The sequence below is a fragment of the Drosophila simulans genome, chromosome 3L (assembly GCF_016746395.2).
Source record: "Drosophila simulans strain w501 chromosome 3L, Prin_Dsim_3.1, whole genome shotgun sequence".
NCBI classification, from domain to species: Eukaryota; Metazoa; Arthropoda; class Insecta; order Diptera; family Drosophilidae; genus Drosophila; species Drosophila simulans.
The window spans coordinates 10,960,809-10,984,352 of record NC_052522.2 but is presented as its reverse complement, the minus strand read 5'-3'; the positions used below and the strand labels follow the sequence as shown (position 1 = coordinate 10,984,352).

The 23,544-nt window shown below is 39.8% G+C and overlaps 2 protein-coding genes across 3 annotated transcripts; one reads left to right on the top strand and one right to left on the bottom strand.

The window, feature by feature from the left end:
* Positions 1–467: 467 nt before the first annotated feature.
* LOC6737638 (galactosylgalactosylxylosylprotein 3-beta-glucuronosyltransferase P) lies at positions 468–19,442 on the top strand. 2 transcript variants are annotated; one of them, XM_016169774.3, is made up of 8 exons: positions 468–788; positions 12,157–12,187; positions 12,386–12,953; positions 13,908–14,390; positions 16,781–16,967; positions 17,109–17,266; positions 17,558–17,848; positions 17,901–19,442. In XM_016169774.3, exons 3-8 carry the CDS (start codon positions 12,753–12,755, stop codon positions 18,012–18,014), a joined length of 1,434 nt encoding a protein of 477 aa, XP_016031408.1. In that variant the 5' UTR covers positions 468–788; positions 12,157–12,187; positions 12,386–12,752; the 3' UTR covers positions 18,015–19,442. The 2 variants fall into 2 exon arrangements, with proteins under 2 accessions (XP_016031408.1, XP_016031409.1); XM_016169775.3 differs by lacking the exon at positions 13,908–14,390 and having other exon boundaries at positions 472–788.
* On the bottom strand, positions 19,431–22,678 carry LOC6737637 (inactive ubiquitin carboxyl-terminal hydrolase MINDY-4B). The gene is made up of 8 exons (XM_016171300.3): positions 22,537–22,678; positions 22,259–22,473; positions 22,020–22,188; positions 21,775–21,840; positions 21,629–21,699; positions 21,358–21,511; positions 21,224–21,295; positions 19,431–21,085 (listed from the first exon to the last, which is right to left on the bottom strand). Exons 1-8 carry the CDS (start codon positions 22,591–22,593, stop codon positions 20,552–20,554), a joined length of 1,338 nt encoding a protein of 445 aa, XP_016031407.1. The 5' UTR covers positions 22,594–22,678; the 3' UTR covers positions 19,431–20,551.
* Positions 22,679–23,544: the final 866 nt, after the last annotated feature.

Below are 23,544 nucleotides of genomic sequence, written 5' to 3'. Positions count from 1 at the left end.
TGCGGTACATTTACAGTTAGTTGCGCAAAGTGCGTGTTTAAAAATAACAAAAATGACGCTGGAAATAAAAACCGAAATAAGTAGGGAGAGCAATAAATGAGTGGCAAAGGCAAAGAGAAATGCAAATTTATCGAGTCGGTCAATTTAAAAAAGCCGCATCCTGGAAAAGTGTGTGCGTGCATTCGTGTGTGTGTGTGTGCCTGTGAAATAAACAAAAAAGGCGAAAGTTTACTCGCTCTCTCTCTCTCTCTTTCTGACTCTCTGTTGCTCGTTGTGGCGCTCTCTCTTTCTGTCGCAGGACATGCTTCGATTTTTCTTCCGCCTGCTTTTCCTGTTTCATTTCCCTACATTTTTTTTATTACTCTATTTACACTTGGCGAGTATTGCCTTATGTGTGCACAAATGTGTATGTGTGTCTGTGTGTGTGCTTTCCTCACACCTGATGTTTTTGTTGTTTCTGCTTTCAGCCGCTCCTGTTGGCCAAGTTTTTTTGTTGTTGCTTTGGCAACCGTTGGAACAACAACAACAGCAGCAACAACAACATAAACAACAGGGACACATAAGGGTACTTCCATTTCTGCAAAACATTTGCTCTTTTGAACAAAAAATAAAATAAAATAAAAAGAAAGAAAAACCCAGCCAGACAGTCTGGAAAATCCATAGAAATACAAACACAATTTTAAGTCGGCACTAAAAACCGAAAGTGGCTGTATCCCCCGATTTTGATGAGCAGCCAACAGAGATTTCCGGTATCCAGCCAAATGGCGAGGTGGAGTTCCACGTTCCAGGTGAGTGCCATATAGTGAGTGCCACATGCCCCACCCCACCCCTTTATAATTTCGCGGCACACGGCGAGAAATACCATTTTCTCCACTTTACAAACATAATCTTATCGAACGCAATTACCAAAAATCATTTGATTTCCGTTATTTAGGCACCGAGTGCATTTCACCTCAGGAAATAATGTTACTAACACTAGTTGGAAAAGAACCACATTAAGTTAAGTTAGTTAATATACTTCTTTACTGCTCTTCAGTAACTTCGAAGCTGTCTTCACTAAATGTATCTTCTCACTCAATATATTAATCATATATTTGCATATTACCTGAAAACCAAGCCGAGTCTTAGCCTTGAGTTGTCAAAACTGCTCACTAACAATATATTATATGCGGTATACATACGTATTTATTTATTTATTAATTTTTTTTCCGTGGAGCTAAGTTCGCATGTGTGTGCCGATTGCTTGATATTTTCTATTAGCGGGTGCTGGATTTTCCTTGCTCGTCGCCGTGAGCAGCTGCTAATGGGTTGTGAAAAAAGTGGGCGGGAAAGGGGCTGTGGAAAAGTTAGGGAGGGCTCAGAGGCGTCTTAGGGTGTGTGTGGGGGAGGGGGGGTGGCCAAGCATGTGTGAAACTTCCTCTCAGTGGGAAAACATATGGTGGCAAGTTCAGTGCTTAAGGTTCGAGAACGCAAGTTTCCACACTTGATTATATGGCCCATAAATTTGTAGTGCATTTGAGTGTCGGGCATTTAAATAAATTCAATATCTTTTGCAGCTTACGTGTTTTGGTATATTAATTTTATTACTATTAGGTGAACACAATTAAATGTTAGTTACAAAGTTCTGTTGTTAAGTTGCTAGAAGTTTTAGGGTAGACAAATAAAAATCTAAAGTTTAACACAATTTAAAACTATTAGCATTCCAGTGGTTAGTTTTCCATATGTTCCAGAATTTTGTGTCATGTTCTTTTTTATTTGTTTGTAGCTTTCCAAGATTTTCCTGCAGGCGAATGCCTCACAAATATTTACCAACTAGACCACAAGAAACATGTGGAAATGATAAAGAATTGTTAAAGAGCTTTCTATTTTTGAAATGCTTTAAAGTTATAAGTTTAAACATTAGACCAAATCAGATTTTCATTAGTTTGCTGACCCAGAACAAGAGTCCCTCGCTTGAAGTGTCATTGGCTTCCTTTGAAGAGGACTTCTTTAAGGGCTTGAAGTTCTATATCAAGTCTACAGCCCAGCAATCATCATAAAAGAAACCAGCTGCTGAGCTGGCCCGGGGCAGGTGGATGGATAATGATGCACCTCTCTGGAAGGCACATATGCAAATGTTGGCCCAGTGCCCCCCACTTGGAGCCTCTCCTCCTTCTCCACGCCCATGTGCGTGCGTGCGAAATCTGCGAGCAGAGGCAAAATGATTAACAAAGGCTCCCCGAGGTGCGGCAATATGTTGGGGCGGCACAAGCAGTGGGTGGCTATTTGTACTAGACGTGCACTGGCAGAAATTACGTGTGAGAAGAGCTTGATCTTTTACTAAAATATTTTAATGGGCAAAACTAACTTTTGTTTCAAATTCAAGCTCCCTTTGCTGCTTGAAAACTATGAAAAGGAATGAAATAATTTGAATGTAGGTTATAAGTAGCATAATTAATAGTTAGTACTTAAGTTAACTAGCTAACTTTTGGTAGGTTTGTTCGTTAAATCAAAAATCTCGTGCAATTTCTTTCCGTGACCATGGGCTTTTGCCGGCGTACGCGCATGAGGAATTACATCCATCGTCACTGACACGGACACCGACTGAGACGCGGACATTGGGACAGATCCTGGACAGAGGAGCGCCCCGCGGGACAGGCGCAGTGCGGTTGGAACAGGCAGAGCCCAGCCCAGTGCTCAGCCCACCCCCCCACTCATCAACTTTCTTGCACGCCTATGTCCTGGTTAATGACATTTGAGTGAGTGGGAAGGGGAATGGAGGAGGAGGAGGTAGGCGGTAGGCAAAGGACACCCGGCGGCGACGCAGGCCGAGCGAGTAATTTGTGTCACGTTTTAATTTTTGACGCCGCAAAGGACGTTCAAGTGTCTCCCCTCATGATTATGACAATTAGGATTGCGTTGAAATCCTTCTTGCTTATTTAAAAAAAGGTTTATTGTGTAAGCCTCGCCTGGGGAGCTTTTGTCCAACTTATGCTTGTGCCCCATTAAAGCGAATTTCGCAGCGAGTTTGCGCGGAATTAAAATTAATCACTTTTAAAGCTAAAACGCCATATGGTAGTTTAAATTTGTAAAATTTTAAAATACAAATGTGTTGTGCGATTACAAAAACTAAACTCTAATGTGCTAAAATATAATTAAATGACAGTAATTTAATTAAATATGCTAACCAGCAGCAATTAATAACAATTAACCGAATTTAACAATGACTAATAGCGTAGATTAAATTATAAAACCCGTGAACGCTGGAATGTCTTTAATACGAATTTTTATTGTTTACGTTTTGCCGGCATAAAAATTTTAAAAATCCATTTATATGAAACAAAATGCTTTGATATAAAATTCATATGCGCGGCTTTTTATCGCGCTCGCCATTCGAGCGAATAACTTTTTATGTTGCCAACCATTTTTTGATAAACATTTTAAAAATATGCCATCGCAGTAATTGGATAGATTTGCATATCAATCAATTTGTGGCTTAATTGCCATTTTATTATTCATTTTCCGCCGCGAGAACGTCGAGTGGTTGGCTCAAAGAGCTGCAAATTCGGCTGAAATGCGTCACAGTGGAAAGTCCGCACTCATTAGCGGTGATTTTCCAGCTACCCTGAATTTCATCAGGAAAATCCTACTCTCAACGAACTGTCAAATGTCCTGCACACTTCGTTGGCTCCTGAAGCTCTGACAGGCAGCTCAAAAAAGTGGCAAAAAGAAGTTGCAACTTTGCTCGCAAAAGTTACCTTTAAATTTCCATGTTTCAAGCCATTTCCAGCATTAAATTTATTAATTATTATATTAACTTTACTCAAAACTATAAAAAATGCTTAAGTCGGGCGAAAAAAATGTGTGTTTTATCGCTTTCAATCTAGAAAAAGTCGGGCCAATCCAATTTCAATTAATTTTAAGTGGGATTTCCTAACCAGTTACCGCATTATTCATCGAGAATCCCTCGTAAATGTCATAGGCATGGCTTGCATTTTCCTATCCTCTTCGCTTTTCCAGACTCTCTGATTTCTTTCTTCTCAAGAAAACCAACAACTGCGTAAACAGCACAGAACGGAAAAGAAACAGGAGCGACAAGGAGCGGACAGGACATTAACAAGAAGGGGAGCAGGGGGATGGTGGGCATGTAGGCGAAAGGACTTCACTTCAGTCAATTTGACAAACATGACACAGAAACGAAAACGAGAACGCCATCTTTTGCACGGTGAAAAAATGTATTAAAATTTAAAAAGAAACTATCTTTTAGTAACTTATAGCAAATACTGTCCTTATTAATGAAATAGAACAACATAAGGTAAAAATGTTGTTCTTATTGCCTGCCTTTGTGCTTTTCAATAAGTGAATTCTTCTAGAAATAGTTTCATATAAATTTCGTTATAGTTTTTCTCCCTGTGTAGCCGGTGACTGGCAATTTGGCGAAGCAGTTGCTCTAATGGACAGGACTCGCAGACGCTGCTGGAAGGCATCTTCCTTGGATTGTTGGCAATTAAATTTTTAAAATGCCATTTCAAAAGCAATTTCGAACGGCAATGGAAATTAAAAATGCCAACTGTGCATGCGTCTGTGTGTGTGAGTGTGCTGCAAAATAGAAAACAGAGCGTGAAAAGGAGCTTCACAGGAGAGGGGGGCGTGGCTATAGCCAGGACACCAAGGACAGCGGCAATATTTTCGCAAATAAACGTAAATTGAATTTGCGGCCAAGAATGGCAAGTTTTGTGCGGCCGAGCAGCAAAAAATCGCCCAAAAGTAGGAAAACAAACTGAAAAGAAAGTTGCTACAAGTTTGTGTGTGCTTTCTTTAGTTTTTTTTGTTTTTTTTTTTTTTCTTTTTTTTTGTATTTGTGTGTGTCATCATCGAGGAAATCCGGCGCCAAGTGCCGGCGCCTCTGCGGCTACTTTTTCGTTTTCAGCCAACTCATGTGTTTTCCCCCATTTTCCATCCATTTTCCCCCGGTTCCGCATCCTGAAATGCGCTTTTTACTCTGTTTTGCTTGCGACTTTCGCAGCTCAGCTGTTGTCACTACCACCCACCACCCCCCACCCCCCTGGGAAAATGCAATTTTAACTGGAACCGATTTTTGGTTTTGGACTTTTATTGGGCCCGTGTCCGCATTGCCATTTCTCACATTGTTTTCTGGCCCTGCCTTGTAATTTAATTGGCAATTTGGACAGTTTTTCACTTTCCTCCTTCCTTTTGGCCAAGAGCCATGAACTTCACCCAAGTCTTCTGGCGCAATCTCAATTCGAGCAAAACCAAATGAAAACAGTGCTTTTTTTATTCGTTTTCCATTTAGCAATTTTAGCCAGAATGAAATCTTTTGTAAACTCAATTTGATTATGCACTGGACACATCCCAGGATTGCCAGCCATGTCTGCTCCCCTTTCAAAGGATATCATTTTGAAAGGATGATAAGGCACTGGCACTTTTTGCCAGGTAATGGAAGACAAACATGAGCTGGTTTGATTTATTGCATTTTATTCTATTTTCTCTGTTCGAGAGAAATTACAGGGAACATAAAAAATTACACTGACAAGTCAGCAGATACTTTTAAGGGTATTTAGAAAACGTAGAATCTGAATAGTGACGAAGTGATATCTTGACATTAATGTATAGATTTTGAACTCGAAATTAGAAGGTCGATTTTTCTTTTGCTATCGCATTCTTTTCCTGGACTGCTTCCGGTCACTTTTGGGCATACACAAAATTAATGTGTTTTATCTTGAGGAAATTCAACTCTTATCAGTAGTTTTAATTAGTGTGAACTGTACGTCAGTGCAAAAGAACATTAATAATCATATGTTCTGCTAGTTTTGTTTTTAATTATTACCCATAAAAATCTATTTCGTAATGAGTAAGCGTAAAATTATATAAAAGTCATCAATTATATTTGCATGATAAAAAAAGAGCACGTATGTATGTTGTAGTCACCGCTTTCGATTTCCATATATATATTTAGTGGGTCGTTTATTTTCATTAAGTTTCGAGAATATTTCTCGTGATTTTCTTACATAAAATCAAACTGAAAAACTGATTACTAATTGATGTGGGAATCAAACCACAAATTGGCTTGGTCGCTAATTAATTGCCTTAAGTGTTTTTTTTTTGTCGCTGCTGATAAAGAAAGGTGAATGTGATTTAACATGCAAATCACGAAGAAAGTTCTAGTCACACCATTGATTATAACTTTCAAATAGTTTAACCAACAAAAGAATTCTTGTGGGACGAACTTCAGCTTACTATATCAGCTGTTGCGCCCACAAAAACAAAAGAACCAAAGGCGCACCCAAATTCACGCAACAGTTTTCCCAACTTATGACCACCCATTCACCACCCACAAAGTTCGATTGATGACGGTTGATGATTCCCGGCGGATAGGCCTAGAATTTGGGAGTACCTGGTGGCCACAGTGGTTCTAAAGTTGCTCAAAGTTCTAGGAAAATATCCAAAAGTTTGAACAGCTGTTGATATATCAATTATATGGGACTTTCTATATCTTTACTAGCTTAATCTATCTGTCGTTGTTAATTGATGTAAGCAGCTGCTATGTTCTTGTTATTTTGAGATACAACTAAAAACTAGTGGATGCTAATGCTAAGGAAATTAGCTGATAACTTAATATACACTGTTATAAGTTAAAGATTAAAGTAACCATCAAAATTATATACCAGTTTCTACTTTTTCCTATGGAAATGTTTACAAGTATTTCCGAATGTCCTTTATTGTCTCCACTGTATCCTTTATTGGCATTAGCCTAATAGCTCATCGAATCGAGCCCAACCCAGACATGTCTGTATAAGCCATTAGTCGCAGCTCACTAATTTGTTGTCATAAATTTTATGGATGTGCTGTAAAGTTGATTTTATGCGAGGCACACTTTTCCTTTTATTCGCACGATATTCGGGAAAATTGGATCTGAATAGGTGTATATGTATATGGTTGTGTGGCAGCTATGATTTGATAAATGCCCCACAGTTTGACTCCTTTATGGTTGAAAATCTCTGCCATACCGATATGCGATATGTAGCATAGGTTATTAATCAATTTGATGGGTAATTTGCAACGAAGCTTATCTATACAGGTTTCCCTTTTTTTTGTTCAGTTCTTCGAAACCACTGTACGAAGTTGCACACACACCTTGTGTAAATTTTAAATAAACTTTGAGAAATGGGTTTACTGATAATTTTGCCATTTGGGCTCTGAGGCAAAGCTAAATATAGCAGATACTAAATAAAAGTGTTAAAATTGTGTTAATTTTCATGGTATATTCAGTGTGAACAATGGATTTGACACATGTTAGCGAAAACCAAATATGATCGTATCATGTTCTGGTGGCTTATTTCAAAATAACCAGAATCATGTTTAGTAAACAACCATTTAGTCGACTATTAAACGCGGTTGGTACTTGTATTTGTTCGGTGACTATTAGTTAGTGTGTTGAATTTTGTATAATATTTAAAAAAAATAATGTGTTGAAAATGTGAATTTTAAAAGCGCAGACTCTATATTCGTATGCACATGCAATACATCAATTTTGATGGATGGCATACATGCACTTACTTTCCCACTTCATCAAGCACGAAGTGCAGGGAACTCCAAAAAAGTATATATATATATATGTATATATAGAAGCAGCGGAGCGCGGCTCTTAAGAATTTGTGGCACGTTTCCATTGATTGCGTTTGAGAGCTGCCACCAAACCGGATATAAATGACTCTATGCACCATAACTCACATGACCATAAAGGCATTCAGATACGGGGGCCACCTCCGTTCTCCGTCCGCTCGGGAAATCCATTCGTTAATCCATTAAATTTGAAATATGTTCTGGCGGGTGGTCGCTGTTGGCTCGAAAGAATCCTGCTCGATCCTGAAAATCCCTTTCGCACTTAGATAAATGCCATGCGCTTGGGTAATGCCGATGTGTCAAGTCCGGGTTGAAGCTCCTCCTAAGCTTGCAACACAAATCAAAATGCGAGCAACTTGCAACTTCAACTCTGCCCTTTTCAAGCTAATATTTCCCAGATATTTTCTTTCTTTCTGTTGCAAAGTGAAGTGTCTAAGAACAGCTATATATCATTTAAATAAATAAGAAAATATTTCTCAAAAGGGTGTGCTGAATGTTCCCATCTAAATTAAAAGAAATATGCATTTTCTGCATGCCTTTAAAGTTTTTCTTTACCTAAAGTTATAAAAGAAACCTAAAATACTTTCTCATGCTCATTCAATTTGTGGAAACCTTAAATGTGCTGCTTAAGCAACAACAATTAGTTAAATACACTGGAAAGTTGTTATCTCAACAGGTAATTTTAGTAAGAATTACTTTAAAAAACGATTAACCGAAATGGTTTAAATAGCTGGTCAGTTATCACAGCTCCCAAATGCACATGCCCCTAGTATTATGCAATTGTTTTTAGCCAGACACAGACAGACGCACACGCACACCGACAAACACTCTGAGCACCAATACAATGATGAAAAAGGAGAAATTGCGTTGCCGGCGTCATTTTGATGGCTCTCCACAGTGGGCTATTTCATTTGGCGCTTATGGCCGAAATTGAAAATGGCCCGAGATGGAAAATAGAAATAAAGGCGAGGAGGCACTTTCATTTCCGAAATAACTCCCAAATGCGTGTCCTTGCCGCAAAACGAGCTAGTGGTCGGACATTCAAAAAGCACTTTGAATTCCGCCATGCCACAAAAATTCCAATTCAGTAGTTCATAGCGTGTTTTCACTTTAATTATTGAAGGCGTGATGGGGGTATAAGTATGCAATGTTGTTTTACTCAGTATATCCTTAAAGAGTCCTTTGGTTATAGCTCTTCAAAATGGACTTAAGTTAAGTTATATCTTTTTTAGATTTGAAATTTGTTTAAATTATTTCTAGTAAAAGTCAAGTGGTTGCTTTTGTTAGATTGTTTATTGGTAAATGAAACACTTTTAGATATTACTCACTACTTACTTTAAAATTAATCTATATGGTGTTCTGTATTTTTTTTTTATTAAATCTCAGGTTTAGCTCTCTTTGTACTAAATTATTTCAAAAAGGCAATTGTTTATAAAGAGCGTGAACATGTTTATCAACATTTTGTGCCACAAGTCAGGCTCGATGAGGATGAGCTGTCAACGATACGTGACAAATGCCAACATCTTTAATTCTGGCATTACAAAAATAAAATAATAATAAAATATTGTGATATTGCACTCTGACATTTGTGCCCCATTGTGTCGCCACCCACTGTGCCGCCCATTGTGGAGCTGTGTGTGTGTGTGTGGGTGGTTGCGTCCATTCAAGGACACGTCGTGGCAGCGCTCTCGAATGGCATCCGGGTGCTCGAGAGCCTGTGCCTGGTGCTCGCTGCATCTCCTCGACGCCGCTCTCCATAACCCTGGTCATGGCAGAGTGCTCCATTTCGTAACTTCCACACCCACAGCCACCATTTTCCGGCTTTCCCTGCGTCAGCACTTGGCACCCACTTGTGCGGTATTTTGTTTTCGCACTCCACCGCCCACTACACCAGACTACACAGGAAAATCTACCATTAAAAGCAAGCACTTTTAAAACTTTTTTAATATTCAATCACATTGTTAGGTGTAATATAATTCTTAATGAAGGTAATAAACTTAATGAAGGTGAACATAAATAGTTTGAAGTTTTGTTAAGAAGTGTGATAAAAAGCACATGTTTGTCTGCTTTTTAACCATTTTGCATCTTTGTAACTTTAATACTTGCTGATAATTTTGCGCAGTGCACTTAACCATGCCCCGTCTGGCTGGGATGCATTCATATATGTATGTATGTATATGTACACCCAGTTGTTTCCATTTCCATTGCGGCTTTATTTGTTGGCCTCGGTGTACTGGAATTGTCATGTAAATGGGTTAAGTTCTGACATTAAATTGTGCCCGTCCAGATTTTTCATTTGTGCTCTTGCTTTGACGTTTGGCCAAAATGATTTCCCATTTCCGGGCGAGCGGCCATGGTTCGTGATCCTGTTTCCGCATCCTTATATCCGTATTCCCCCCACTCGGTCATCCTGTTTATTCATTAAAAACCAAAGCCGAGAAAATGTCTGAAATTTCTGCCAACGGGCACAAAGAGATTTGCCGTATTTGTTGATAATTGCATTTTCGACTCTGTTTTGTTTGGACAAGGCATTCAGATTTATTAAAATTGCTTGTTCTGTTGAAATTTGTGGGAGAGGATTTTCTAGCATGTTACAAATTCATTGAAAATGTGACAGTGAAATAAAATACATTTCTTGTAAGAACCATTCTAACCACTATACTATCGAGTATGTTGACAGCCAAGCAACAGAATATTTATTTCCGAAACACCTCACAAAAGTTTAAAAGGGAAAACACTTAATATAGCTTATATCTAGCCCTAAATTTTTATTACGCCTTCGATAAGAACTCATAAAATTGTACGCATGGTTGATAATCTATGATAATAATAGTAATCAAATTTATTGCAAGCATAAATTTGAAATTGTGCGTACTTCCCTAAACTCTGTCGAATAAGTGGTATATCTATAAGCAATTATTACTATGTTGTAACTTCATACATAAGTCTGTATAGATAAAAACAACATATGTTCCAATTGGAACACTATATCCGATAAATTGATTTAATGCAAACCATCTGCTTCGTTTTTAGATTTAGTGGGAATTTAGTAATAGCAAGTTCAGAGTTTATTACTAAAAGTATTTATGAAATTTCCATGCCATATTAAGACGTGAGTAAATATAACGTTTAATATATATAGCTTAAAGATACACTAATGATGGCTTTCACTAAGATAATCACTTAAACATTAACAACAGCTTAACAACTGATTTTCAAAATAGGTTTTTTTTAATTGCATACAGATTGAAAAATAATGCAAAACAGAACAGAGTCGAGCACAAAACCAAATGCAACTAAAGCGACGAACAAAACGGCGCCCAACTTTGTTGGAATCATGCAAAGCGCAGCACATTTCCAATTGGCCATTGAACTTTCATATCAAAAACAAAAAAAAAAACGGCGAAAATGGTTTTTAAAAAACGCTTAAACACGCGAGGAACCCAACAGCCGCGCCCCATCATAATTGGAAAAGTCTGTAAGAATCGCCAGTGCGCGTACCCCAGGCGTATACGTACTATGTGTATGTACATATGTATATGTATATAAGTGCATGTGCTTGTAGGTCGGCGGGAAAACAACTTCCGCTACCAGCTGATAGCACCCCTCTTCCCTTGCACTCATTTCCCCAGGCTGTTGTTAACAACTTTGCGCAAATTACAATGGCAGTGTGGCAAGTGGAGTCGAAAGGGTTAGTAGGAGGTCTTGGCTTTGGGCACAAGTTAGATTAGCACAACAGCAGGAAAAATGCAAACTATTAAAGCGATAGATACACTTGTTAAGTATGCAACATGGATATCTTTAATCGGAACATACATACATATGTAATGTGTGCATTCATGATTAATTTGCAACTATCACATCTCCACTCACACCCATTTTGAAACAATGTTTAAAATTCAGTACTTAACAAGCTATTGCACTCAAAACGAACTAAGAATCGTTTTTGAGATATGCTATCATAATACAATGAGCAATAGCTGATAACAAATTTGGTTTTGGCATTTGCATTAGCTGTAAGCTTTTCCGAACTTATTTTTAAGCGCTTTAAATGCTGCGCAATGAGCTAATTAAATTAAAACCCTAAAGTCAAAACACAAATCAATCAAAATTTAGTTCGAAACCGTATCGAACAATTTTTTTTATTTTGCAAACGCACAGCAATGAAATGATAACACAACATCAGTGACTTAGATAAATGCTTTTCGTCTTATCTCTTCTGAAATTAATTTTTTTTTTACGAATTATTCCCTGGCGAAAAACGAAGAGCTGATAATGATGGATATGTTGGACATGTTTATTAAAAAAAACAATCAAAGTTAGGTGGTTTTTTCATGTTTCGGTTTATTGATAAACAACTTCAATAGGGGTATTATGTGTTCGTAATTGTATAATACTTTTAAATATATTTTATGCCATTTTGGTTTCAAGAAAACTTGTGCTGATAGTTTCGTATTCACATTTTTAATTACCTTTGTCATAAAGTATTATTTAACAACACTAACTTCCCCTTAATTTTCTAAATTTTTTCAGGTTTCCCATGCGCCGAATAGTTCTATGAAATGTAAGTTTTAGTTTCGCCATTCAGCTAAGTTGGAGTACGATAGTAAAACCATTAACAAAAACCGATATCGCTGCCTAGTATTTATATACATATGTACATTTATATATATATGTGTACATACATATAGATGCCCATATGGATACATGGAGAGGCAATTGCGATAAAGCCAGTATAAACATAATAACCATACAATTTCAGAATTCATTGCGTACCGAGCAGCACGCCCTATCGTCGACCGTCCCGCCCCCTTGCGCTGCCCGCCGCCCCCCAGCTCCCGCCTCCGTCCCGCCCCTTCCGCTCGACACAGCGTTGAAGGCAGATAGTCAGTAAATGGAATGGAATAAAATAAATCAAAACCGCAAAGGCAGCGAAACGGCGGAGTTGACAAACAAAAAGGGCCAGAGCAAAAATATTATACAAAATTCGAAAACGAACGAATGCTACGGAAAAACCAAAGCAGCGTAACGCAAGAAATCAAAACACCACTTGCAACACAGGCTGCAACTGCAACACGGGCTGCAAGCGCAACAGGACGAGGATTCAGCGAGCAGATTCGGCGACCAGGATGAAGGGCGGCAACTACACCAGCCTCGGCACGTACAGTGGCATCAATGCCGGTGGCAACGTGGCCGTCGCCGGCAAGATGTCACTGGGCAAATCCATCAAAATGTACCTGACCATTTTCATCCTGACCACCTGCATCTACATGGCGCTGTATCAGTACCACATATCCCGCGAACCCTTCGCCGCCAGCGAGGTTGTCAAGGTGAGTTCACATATCTGCACTGCGAGAAAATTAATTTTTATTAAATTATAAAATTAAATTAGAAATTTAAACGGGCATGCCATCAATATGTTGACATGAACCACATTTTTAGTTGATTTTAAAGTGTACATCATATATTTAATATATTATTATTAATATTTGAAAAAAGAGTATGTAGAAGAACTCCAAATAGGATTTAAGATATGTTTTCTCCTTTTCTCTGCGTGACTTGGATAATGTTTGTTTAATTGAAAGTTGCCAGTATTCTATTGCACAATATTCCACTACAAATTTCTTCATCACATATTCCGTAATAACAGTTTCATATGATATGATTTATATGATTTTTTGCCTTTGAACGATATCGATGTCAGATATCATTCTCTGGTTGCGAAAGGTTGATTAAACTAATCTAAAATATGGAACAAGCAGGCAATCTGACAAGTGAAATTGAAAGTAAGTTTAAGTCTTTTAATTGGCAACTAGTTAAGATAATGCCTTCAGTAAAATAAATCGTGGGAATATGTACTGTTTACTTTGCATAAAAATAACAATAGAAAGTGAACGATATAAGCTACAAAACCATAAAGATAACTAAATATCTTATGAAGAGGAAACAAGCAACAATAAAAGAACATGTGTAGCTACAGATTGTGTATTTATACTTATATATCACTTGTTTGAAGTGCAATAAAAAATGGATAGCAAAGCAAACAGGTAGAAGCACGAAATAAAAAGTCAGCTGCTAAAAAGAGTAAAGTAGAATTAAGATTAGAGTAAAACGTGCTTTAAAAATAAACTATAAATGGGTTAAACTTTGTGTTGAGACAGCTGGCTCTTTTGTTGTTTTCCACCTCCCAAACTAGAGCAAATACTATTGAAATGTTTTCTCTGTGTTCTTTTCTCCATTTCCTTCGATCTTCACTAACCCAATTATTGTGAACCAAACTGTAGCATCAGGAGAAATCATCTTCATACATCGCCTCATATTTGTGGTCACCCATTTCCCTGCTAATGGCCAATAGTTCCTTCAATACCATTAACAATTCCACAACAACAAGCACCACAACAACAACAGCTCCAACGACACCAACAACCACAACAACCGGCACAGTGGGCAGTGTGGGCCAAAAAGTGGGCGCATCCTCCACCTCCTCCATTCGCATGGTATCATTAGCGGCCACAATACCGTCATTTAAATCGGAATCGCGATCGGGATCGTTGGGTGGCCATCAAAAGACTGCAACCATGAAAACAAGCACCACAACCACAACAACAAGAACGACAGCCAGTGGCTTGGCCACAACCAAATTGTTAGCAACAACAAGAACTACGGCCAAAACAAGCGCCAAACTGTCCGCGGCGACCACGCCCACTGCCTCCCACATGGAAAACGGCCATAAGACTCGACCAACATTTGTTGCCGCATCCCTGCCCGTAAATATATTGACACAATCAAAGTCCTAGCAGAGCACGTAAAAAATGCACAGAGAGAAAAAATTCCCAAAATCGATCTAATAGCAAATATGAAAAACGAAATTTTGAAAAAATATGAAAATATTTTGAAATCATTCTGTGATATGTATTTATTGAAATTTATAAATGATATTTAAATTAATTAATTTACCCAACAAATTTGAGAAACAAATAGTAACTTTAATATTTATAGTATTACTCTTTAAATCAAAAATTTCAAAGAGTACAAAAAATTGTACAGTGCTGAACAAAAAAAATGCTAAAGTAATGTATCTAAGTAATCCACAGCATTGGCAGTATTTGAACTTACAGATACATTTATCTTCACAACACCCACAAATAGTCAAATTTAGCATATTTATCGCTTTTTTTTCTCCCGCATTTCACTTTTTTCCGTTTTAATCTTTGAAAGTGCATTTCGATCTTATCTGCATATTATTTTCACTTGACGCGTGCATGTCTGGCTGCTTTTCATTATTCGATAACTGAACGTTGCACTTCTTGCCTGCCCCCGCATTCAATAGCAAACTGCAAAGTTTACCCTTAACTCACTCTCTTATCGCTTTTCTTCACGCCGTTTTTCCAATTTCCTAATTGCCAACAACAAGTGAAATGGACGCTGGTCATTGGGGCACTAAATGTAAATAAATTGCAATGGGCTAGTAATAATTTATTTATATATAATATACAAAAATCTAACTAGTGCTTGAGCATCTTAACTAAGATTGTATATCTAGTAGCTATGCAAACATAAATGCAAATATTCTGCGCAGCACTATGCTCCACATTTTGCAAACCAAGTTTGTTAATTATGGACTCATTAAAGTCCTAAATGGAAATATATTACCAACCAACTTGGCCACGCTAACAAACACAAAGGGACGCTGCTGTGGCGTACAAATGACGCTGTTTATCTAACCGACTTTTGTTGGCCAGCATGTGCAAATTGGTTGCCGGCTATCCGTATCACGATTTCTGGGTTAATCACATGCATTATATTAACCAACAAGCGGCGCTAACTGCGGGTGTGCCACACTGCAACTGGTGGCAAACAAAAAAAAGATACTCATTTACCATTTGGCGTGAGCCTAATTTGAAAATTGCTCTGCAGCTGCAGCTGAATGCAATGGAAAATATATATAGAGAAAAGTGAGTAGCATTGAATGCGACTGGGGTGGCTGTTGATCTAGATTCCAGATTTATGCAAAATGCAAGCCAATTGAAAATATTCACGCGCCAGTTGCATCCACTAACTGCGATTCCCAGTGCCCAGCACTCAATGTCACTGGTCAAGCCTATCAAGGAATGAGATATAGTTTTTTATGTGGCAATATAATATAGCTTAAATATAAGCCACAAATAAATACGTCCGTGAACGTTTTTATATATTTCAAAAGGTTCTTAGGAGAATTTTTTATAATACTATAATCTCGAAAATATTTTCAATTTACAAGTAGCTTCATAATGATATGTCTGATTAATTTGATATGACATTCCGTATAATCAATCAAAAAGGGTTTCCATTACTCGAAATAAGCTAATATTGTGGTAGACCAGCTACTTTGCATGTCATCCTAGCCCCTTGATTCCCACTATCTCTTGCCATTTCATTTGAATATCCGAGTTTATTTTGCAAAATGAATGCATTTATATTTTCCAACCCCCTGCATGTGGGTGGGTGGTATGGGTTGGTGTTGTTCTGTGGGTGCATGTGTGTCAACAATGGACAATTTGCGAAGTGAGTGCGCCAGTTTGTTTATTTTCAACGTCAGTCGTTCAATGGGCCAGTGGTTCAGAGGCACATCATATCGGGAACGATGGGAATTACACTCGAAAAAAGGGGGGTGCATACCAATTAATTTATAAGCTTGACTTTTTCTGCCTTGAGCTGCCTTAAAGAACTTTTCGTTGAATAAAGTCTCTTTTAGTTGCTTAGTTTTTAATTTGTTAACTTTTTTATAAGTTATACTCCACCTTTATTTTTCCGAGTGCCTTTGACTAGCGAAACGCGACCCATATTGCTTAACCAGTGCCTAGGCAACCCGAGTTGTGGCAATGATGGGCGGATGTGGCTCGCTAGCTTTCGCCTAGTCAAGTCATTGGGCTGTAAATTAATTTGCATAATTGCTCATAAAAAGAAGCTGCTCACGCCGCATTACGCACCACCCAGTGGCACCTAACGAGGCACTCAGCCAGGCAGGCAGGCACCCAATCACCCAGCCACCTAGTCATCCAACTACCATCTAAAACCTACCTAACCAGTCCAAGTGCAGTGCACACATACATACGCCCCGTAGTCCGCTGCGTTAGATAACCTAATGACACTCAACTCAAATGAACTCGACCCACAGCCGCCCCTGTACATAATCACGCCCACCTACCGACGACCCGAGCAGCTGGCGGAGCTCACCCGGCTGGGATATACGCTGAAACATGTGGTGAATCTACTCTGGCTGGTCATCGAGGACGCCAACAAGACGAATCCGCTGGTGGGCCACACTTTGGACCGCATCGGAGTGCCCTACGAGTACATGGTGGGTGAGTATTGGTTCCCTGCCCCATCGCCGCCCTAGTGCTGTGTCATGTCCGGGACACATTCAAGTGATATTTACGAGTCACTACATCGCACCCATTTCCACTTCCCATTCCACATCCATTGCGCCACATCGGTAACCGTAGCGCCCATGCCGGAGAAGTACAAGCAGACGAAGAAGGCCAAGCCGCGTGGCGTCTCCAATCGGAATCGGGGCCTCGAGTATCTGCGCGAACATGCCACCGAGGGAGTGCTCTACTTTGCCGACGACGACAACACCTACGACATTAGCATATTCGAGCAGGTAAGCCAATGGCAAGGAGCAGCAGGTGGGCGAACCACAATTTACACGAACTGGGGGTCAAAGGATGCCCATTTCGGATCAATGGGGGTTAGAGCGGAGCTACTGTTTTCACTTTTGTATAGCAGATTAAAGAATTGAAATGAATGTGCTAAAGTTAAATTATTTACAATATATAATTTTAAGTATTAATAATCCAATCAAAGAGATACTTTAACTACTTGAGGCATAAATGAAACTGGAAAAGAATGAAACTATTTAAATTCTTACATAAACTCTATCTATTCCGTACAGATGCGCTACATCAGCAAGGTGGCCATGTGGCCAGTGGGCCTGGTCACAAAGACCGGAGTGAGCAGCCCCATTATTCAGGCGGGCAAGCTGGTGGGCTACTATGATGGCTGGATCGGAGGACGCAAGTATCCAGTGGATATGGCTGGATTTGCAGTGAGCGTCAAGTTCTTGAAGGAGCGACCCAATGCCCAGATGCCCTTCAAGCCGGGATACGAGGAGGATGGGTTCCTACGCAGCTTGGCACCACTTGACGATGCGGAAATCGAGTTGCTGGCGGACGAGTGCAGAGATGTGAGTAGTTCCAGTAAAACTACATTTTTTATTTATAAATTTATCATTCCAGATTCTCACGTGGCACACGCAGACGAAGAAGAACGCACCCGCTCAGGCGCTGAACAGGACGCGCTACAAGAACACGAACCTGGAGCACATAGATAGGCTACTGGTGCGCCCATAGGGATATTTACTGTAGTTAGCTAGTTAGGCTTAGCTAGTAGCTCGCCGCATTCACGGTGGCTCGCTAGCATTTTGACCGTGGCTCAGACGGATTGTACAGGTACAATCCGGCGCACGGAGATACCAATCAGAATTGATCAGATCATTAGTCGGTGTACATTATTATCATAATCATATGATTAGTTAGGCTCTAAGCGCACGCATACCTATGATAATTCTTTGCACAGTAGACCTTGTTTGTTCGCACCTTAAGTAAGCTATTGTATCATATCGCAGCGTCCATGACTACTTTGTAAATAATTTAAGATTAAACATGTTTTACGCTCTAAGTTGAAACGGAATTCTCAGCCATAAAAGCAAGCATCAGCAACGAATTGGATAAGATGTTCCTAGACCAAAGAAAAAGCCCCTCAAGTTCTGCATTCAGCAATCCCAATCCCAGCCAGGACCTCCAACGGCCGTCAGCAGGATTCGTGCGAGGTCAGGGTCTGAACCACATCAACAATCAATTAGGGCAAGGTGTCAACAAAAAATGGTTGTTCCCCGAATCGTTTTGGAACCGGGGCAAGCGCTCTAATAATTCATGCCGACATATGGATGGCTGTTCGAGGCGGCACAGATAAGTCGTGCACGGATGAGCCTCCTGACCCGGCGAAAGCAAACTGAATCGCGTGCTTCACTTAAATTGCACGGAATAAAAATTGGATACGAAGGCGACATACAATGTTTAAACAATGTAAGGGGCATGGATCCTGCTCTAATGGAACTGAATGGCTTCAAAAAGTTTGGCAAAATCAATTTCATCCTAAATGCTGCACGATTTTTTGTCGAATGAGAAGTACACTTTTGTATCCCTAAGATATGCGTCTTGTTTTTCGTCCGAAACGGGTTTCCAAAGCAACACTTTTTCACTACTCATAAGTATGCTAAGTTAAGTTTATATAGAAATTTATATTCAAGTTATGAACTGCACTGAAATCGCCTACATGTAAATACTAATCACCAAATATTGTAACCAAATTTTTACAAGTCCTGCTAAAGCGGGGAGATGCGCAGGGATGGGGAAGAAACTCTGACAAATGGTATTACGAGATTTATACAATTTATACAATTGAATATGGAATGCGATATGCCGCAAAGACATTAGTTAGGTACTTACAAAATCTTACGGAAATAAAATAACAACCGAGTCTTGATGCAAACTCGAGTTAAGCAACTTAAACCTTTTCAAAAAATATCTTACAATGTTTCAATGAATACTACAGATACCGAAAAATACGTCTAAAACTATTCTCTTATTCAAGTAAACTACAACATAAAATGTTTAAACCTGACAGGGCTAAATAGCAAGGAACTTCAATCATTTTTTAACAAAATACAAATACCTTTCAATAAATTGATAAACTTTTCTTAAAAATTTTCAAAGTAATCAATACAATGGTTTTATTCCTTCATATCAAGAAATGGTACCATTTTGGGTTTTTTAGAGGTTTACAAGTTCGTTTATTTTTGACAGAATCTTTGTTAGTATCGAAAATAGAAGCATGTTGGTGATCTACATTGATTTGGATAATATTATATCTTCTAGTGGCTTCAGGCGGCAGCATCAATCAACTGGTTTAGAGTCCTGCAGTCGCTCTTCTCGTAAAGGGAGGCCTCATCCAGGCAGATTTCTGAAGGCTGTGGCCCCATTTCATAAATCTGCCTTTGCTCGTTTCGGCATTTGATTAGATACTTTGAATATTTTACGTGTATTTACCATCGCCGTTTTTGTTTCGAGGTTCGCAATTTCGACCGTTCGTATCTTTTTAAAATACCAATTCGGATTTTTCCATCGGAAAGACAGCAACAGTAGAATTCTACTAATCTTTGTGCTAGTTAAATAATAATCTGGTGCATCGTCTAACAAGCTTACAATATGTGGCACTAAATCTATAATCTATTTTCTGGGACTTTTCGAAACCCTAACTCTACGAATTAAAGATATATTGTATTCGATTTCTCTTATAATATTGGTAATATGCAAAAAGATTTAATAGAGATATTTAAAAATATTAAAACTCCATTTTCTGGTTATATTATTTAATGTTCTTACTGGTTTTTGGAACTTACTTGTTTGGTTTGCGAATTAAAACCTTTTATATCCAATAGAGTATATGTCAAGCAGTTGAAATTCATTTTTGCATTGGTCATTCGCCAAGAAAGTCGATTTATATCATAGACCAAGAGACAACATGACAAGCTTACATGCTTAATGATTAACAAAATGATTAAATTAAATAAAAATAAATCTAAAATAAATGTAGTTCTTTGCTTTGATAAAATTGCTTTGAAAACTAACCTGATACTAATTTTTCACTTTCAAATTCAATTGGAAACGTATCCTTTATAGGTAAATAAATTTTTATTTTTTTAAAAACAAATTTAATTGATCTGATCCTGTGATCTTCTATTCACTTTGATGATATCTCTTGCGCTTAAATGTGAATCGTTCTGACTTTAGCAAAGGAGTATCTATAGCTTTTTGGATCCTGCATTCTACTGTGTGGTACTAAAAAGATAACTCAACATCGATGGCTGCACGTGAAAGCTTATAGTTGCCTCTTCCCACTTGGTACGAATCAGACGCTGCAACGGCGTGTTGAGCGTCGACTCCTCCTTGGCGACCACATCGTTACCACCGCTAGCGCCACTAGCAGCACCACCAACACCGCCGCTAGCGCCACCCACACCGCCGCCGGCAGCAGCACCTCCTCCACCGGAAACGGTCGTTGGCGACGTTGCGCCATCCTCCTTTCCGGACATCGAGGTACTCTCCGGCGTGATTGGTTGTCGCTCCAACATGACCAATGCCTGCTCGTTGTACGTCCGATTGTCGATGGTCATCAGTATCTGGTGACCGGAGCAGCTGTAGTAGTTCACATCGAAACGCGACTCCGCATGATAGTTGCGCAACAGATCCGGATTCTTGTTGAAGATCACGCCAAAGTGACCCGTGCAGCTGGTTATCCAGATGGGATAGTTGGGCGTCTTTAGTCGCGAGCCCGGCTGACGGGACTGATTGACCGCAGCCTTATATTTAATATACAATAAAAGATTTAATAGTAAATGAAAATAGTAAATATATGAATATAATATATGTAGGCCAGAAATGTAAATTGAGATTTTGAAATAAGGTTTTTGAGAAATTCCTAGTTTAAGTCCACTTACGCTAGCTGACTCGATGTCCCAGAGCAGGAGACCAATCATACATCGTTTGAGGACGCCGTACTGCGGAACCGCCTGGAAGAACCAAAGTATATCCATTGCAGTCCCAGGAAAATCTTTCAAAATCCGCTACCCACATAGCTACTCTCGTCGCCCACATTTACAACACCATTATGGATATAGGGCGTGGCACGTCCCGTCAGCAGCAGCGTGACAATCATTAGGGATCCCTCCTCGTGATTGCTCGACGTCAGGGGCGAGGATTTGGCCGAGTCCAGATCCGTTCGAACCCTGCAAAAACATTCGAAAGTATTCACCGCCGAGGGGTACGATTAAATGGATTATAAAGGATTCTCTGGAACCAGAGAATGGCATTTGCATGCACAGGACACTTGGGCTCAATCTTACTTTCCCATGGATCGCGTGAGGACGGCGCTATATAGAAACAGCAGGGTGCCTGGGGTCTCCTCTTCTGTAAACTTTTAGGCAGGTTAAGTGCAAACTGTTTGATCAAATGGCTGGGCAAGTAAGTAAGTTAACTTTGTGGGTCTTACGTATTTGAAATTTCGCTTCAAAAAGTATTCCAACTCGTCGTTGGGCGACAGCGTGAAAACATAGAGCTGCAAATGGTAATTTGATCAGGATTTTATAACTTAAGCATCAAATCGTATAACATCCTTTTACTACAAGTTTAATTCCTTTCAATTTCTGAATTTAAATGTGATATTTTTTTATAATTTTAAGCACGTATTGCTTTTATTAGATCAATAACGTTGACTTATGCAATTGTGGCACGTACCTTCTCGGTGACGGAATCATGGAAATAGCAGGCGCTGTGGTCCACGAACACCTCGTCCTCCGACGGCAGCACCATGGTGACCTTGCCCTTGTCCGAAATGGTGCGCAGTATCTCCAAGAGGGCGCAGAACAAGGCCTCCCTCTGCATATCGGCGGTGGCCAGGAGCGGACTGAAACAAAAACACACACAAGCACTCTGCAAAACGAAGTCGAAAACCGGAAACGGAAATGGAAACGCACTCGGTAAGCGAAGCCACGCGACTGGTCTTCCGGGCGAAGAGCAGATACTTCAGAACGAATCCCTGGACGACGGACAACAGACCACGTGTGGCGTTCCGGGGCGAACGAAGGCCGTAGGCCAGCTCCTCCTTGGGAGCACCAAACACAAAGGACGTCTGTAGCCATTCGGCTCGCATGGGAATTGCTGCGGTACCGAAAACCAAATTGCGCAGATCCTAAACGATGGCACAAAATCTACAGGATCATATGGCGTCCAAGTCCGGATGACTGTTAATTACCGTGGCCAATTCGGCGGTTATAGGCGTGCCGCCCTGCGTGATGAACTCTTTGTTCATTTTCGTTTTCTCTAATTAGCTGCTGATTTCCGTTTCCGCTAGAGACCTTTGCTCCACTCTGCGACTCGTCGGCGAATGATTTCTCGTCGAGCACGGTTCCGGGCTCCAAGTCGAGCCTCAGAGGTGGAGGCTTTGGCAGACAGCTCCCAGGCATTTCACACTTCAGCATGGATTTTTAATTTCATATTTAGCCGTGGGCGCAGGGGGCGTATGCGCAACTAAGCAGAAGCCAGTAAGGTGGCAGTTGGCTACAGTGGGATCATTTCGTTTTCATTTCATTATTAGTTACTAAACAGAAAATATTAGTGCTAAGGGAAGACTTGCAGTTCAGCGCAGCAATAGCTAGAATGCTTCCACCTTTTTTGTGGCCCACTGTGATGGGTTTTAGGCTTAGGCTGAGAGGGTCGTTTGCTGTCTGTCAGTCAGCGAAAGTAACTTTAAATGAAATTGAATTGAATTTAGTTCTGTGTGCGGCACACGAAACTCGATGTATGTGGCACAATAAGTGAAAGTGTTACGGCGGGACGCGATGGAGACGAAGGCGTAGACATGGGACAGAGGACATGGGCTTGGCCATAGGTGGAGGTTACATTTAGCTTGAATCTGGCATGTTGCAGCCTGTCAGGGCGCTCCACACAACCGGAAATATGTAGTTGACGCCCATTTGTGCCTATTCCGAGGCAAAGGAACACCTGCACCCAGGAGCAGTTGTGTGTGCATTACTGGGTGTTAATATTCCAATGATACACCGGAAAGGCATTCCAGTTCCCACCGCAGTATGGCTCAGGCATTTTAAATTTAGACAGCACTCATGTTTCGGGCAGGCTACCCTCGATTGATTTGTTGAATTTTTGGGAGGGCCTAAATGGAAGTGAAAGTGGCCCAATAACTGGCTGATTGGCTGTCTGGCTGGTTATAACCTTGGGCAAGTCAGCGTCAATTTTATTAAAG

What these genes read in the sequence shown, in the direction of transcription:
- LOC6737637 (XM_016171300.3), bottom strand. Translation starts at nt 22,593, where the DNA reads ATGAACAAAGAGTTCATCACGCAGGGCGGCACGCCTATAACCGCCGAA. An exon ending in TGAAGCGAAATTTCAAATAC is followed by an intron (nt 21,700 to 21,774) that starts GTAAGACCCACA and finishes CCTGCCTAAAAG; the next exon opens with TTTACAGAAGAGGAGACCCC. An exon ending in GGGACATCGAGTCAGCTAGC is followed by an intron (nt 21,086 to 21,223) that starts GTAAGTGGACTT and finishes ATTAAATATAAG; the next exon opens with GCTGCGGTCAATCAGTCCCG.
- LOC6737638 (XM_016169774.3), top strand. Translation starts at nt 12,753, where the DNA reads ATGAAGGGCGGCAACTACACCAGCCTCGGCACGTACAGTGGCATCAAT. An exon ending in GCCCTACGAGTACATGGTGG is followed by an intron (nt 16,968 to 17,108) that starts GTGAGTATTGGT and finishes CGGTAACCGTAG; the next exon opens with CGCCCATGCCGGAGAAGTAC. An exon ending in ACATTAGCATATTCGAGCAG is followed by an intron (nt 17,267 to 17,557) that starts GTAAGCCAATGG and finishes TATTCCGTACAG; the next exon opens with ATGCGCTACATCAGCAAGGT.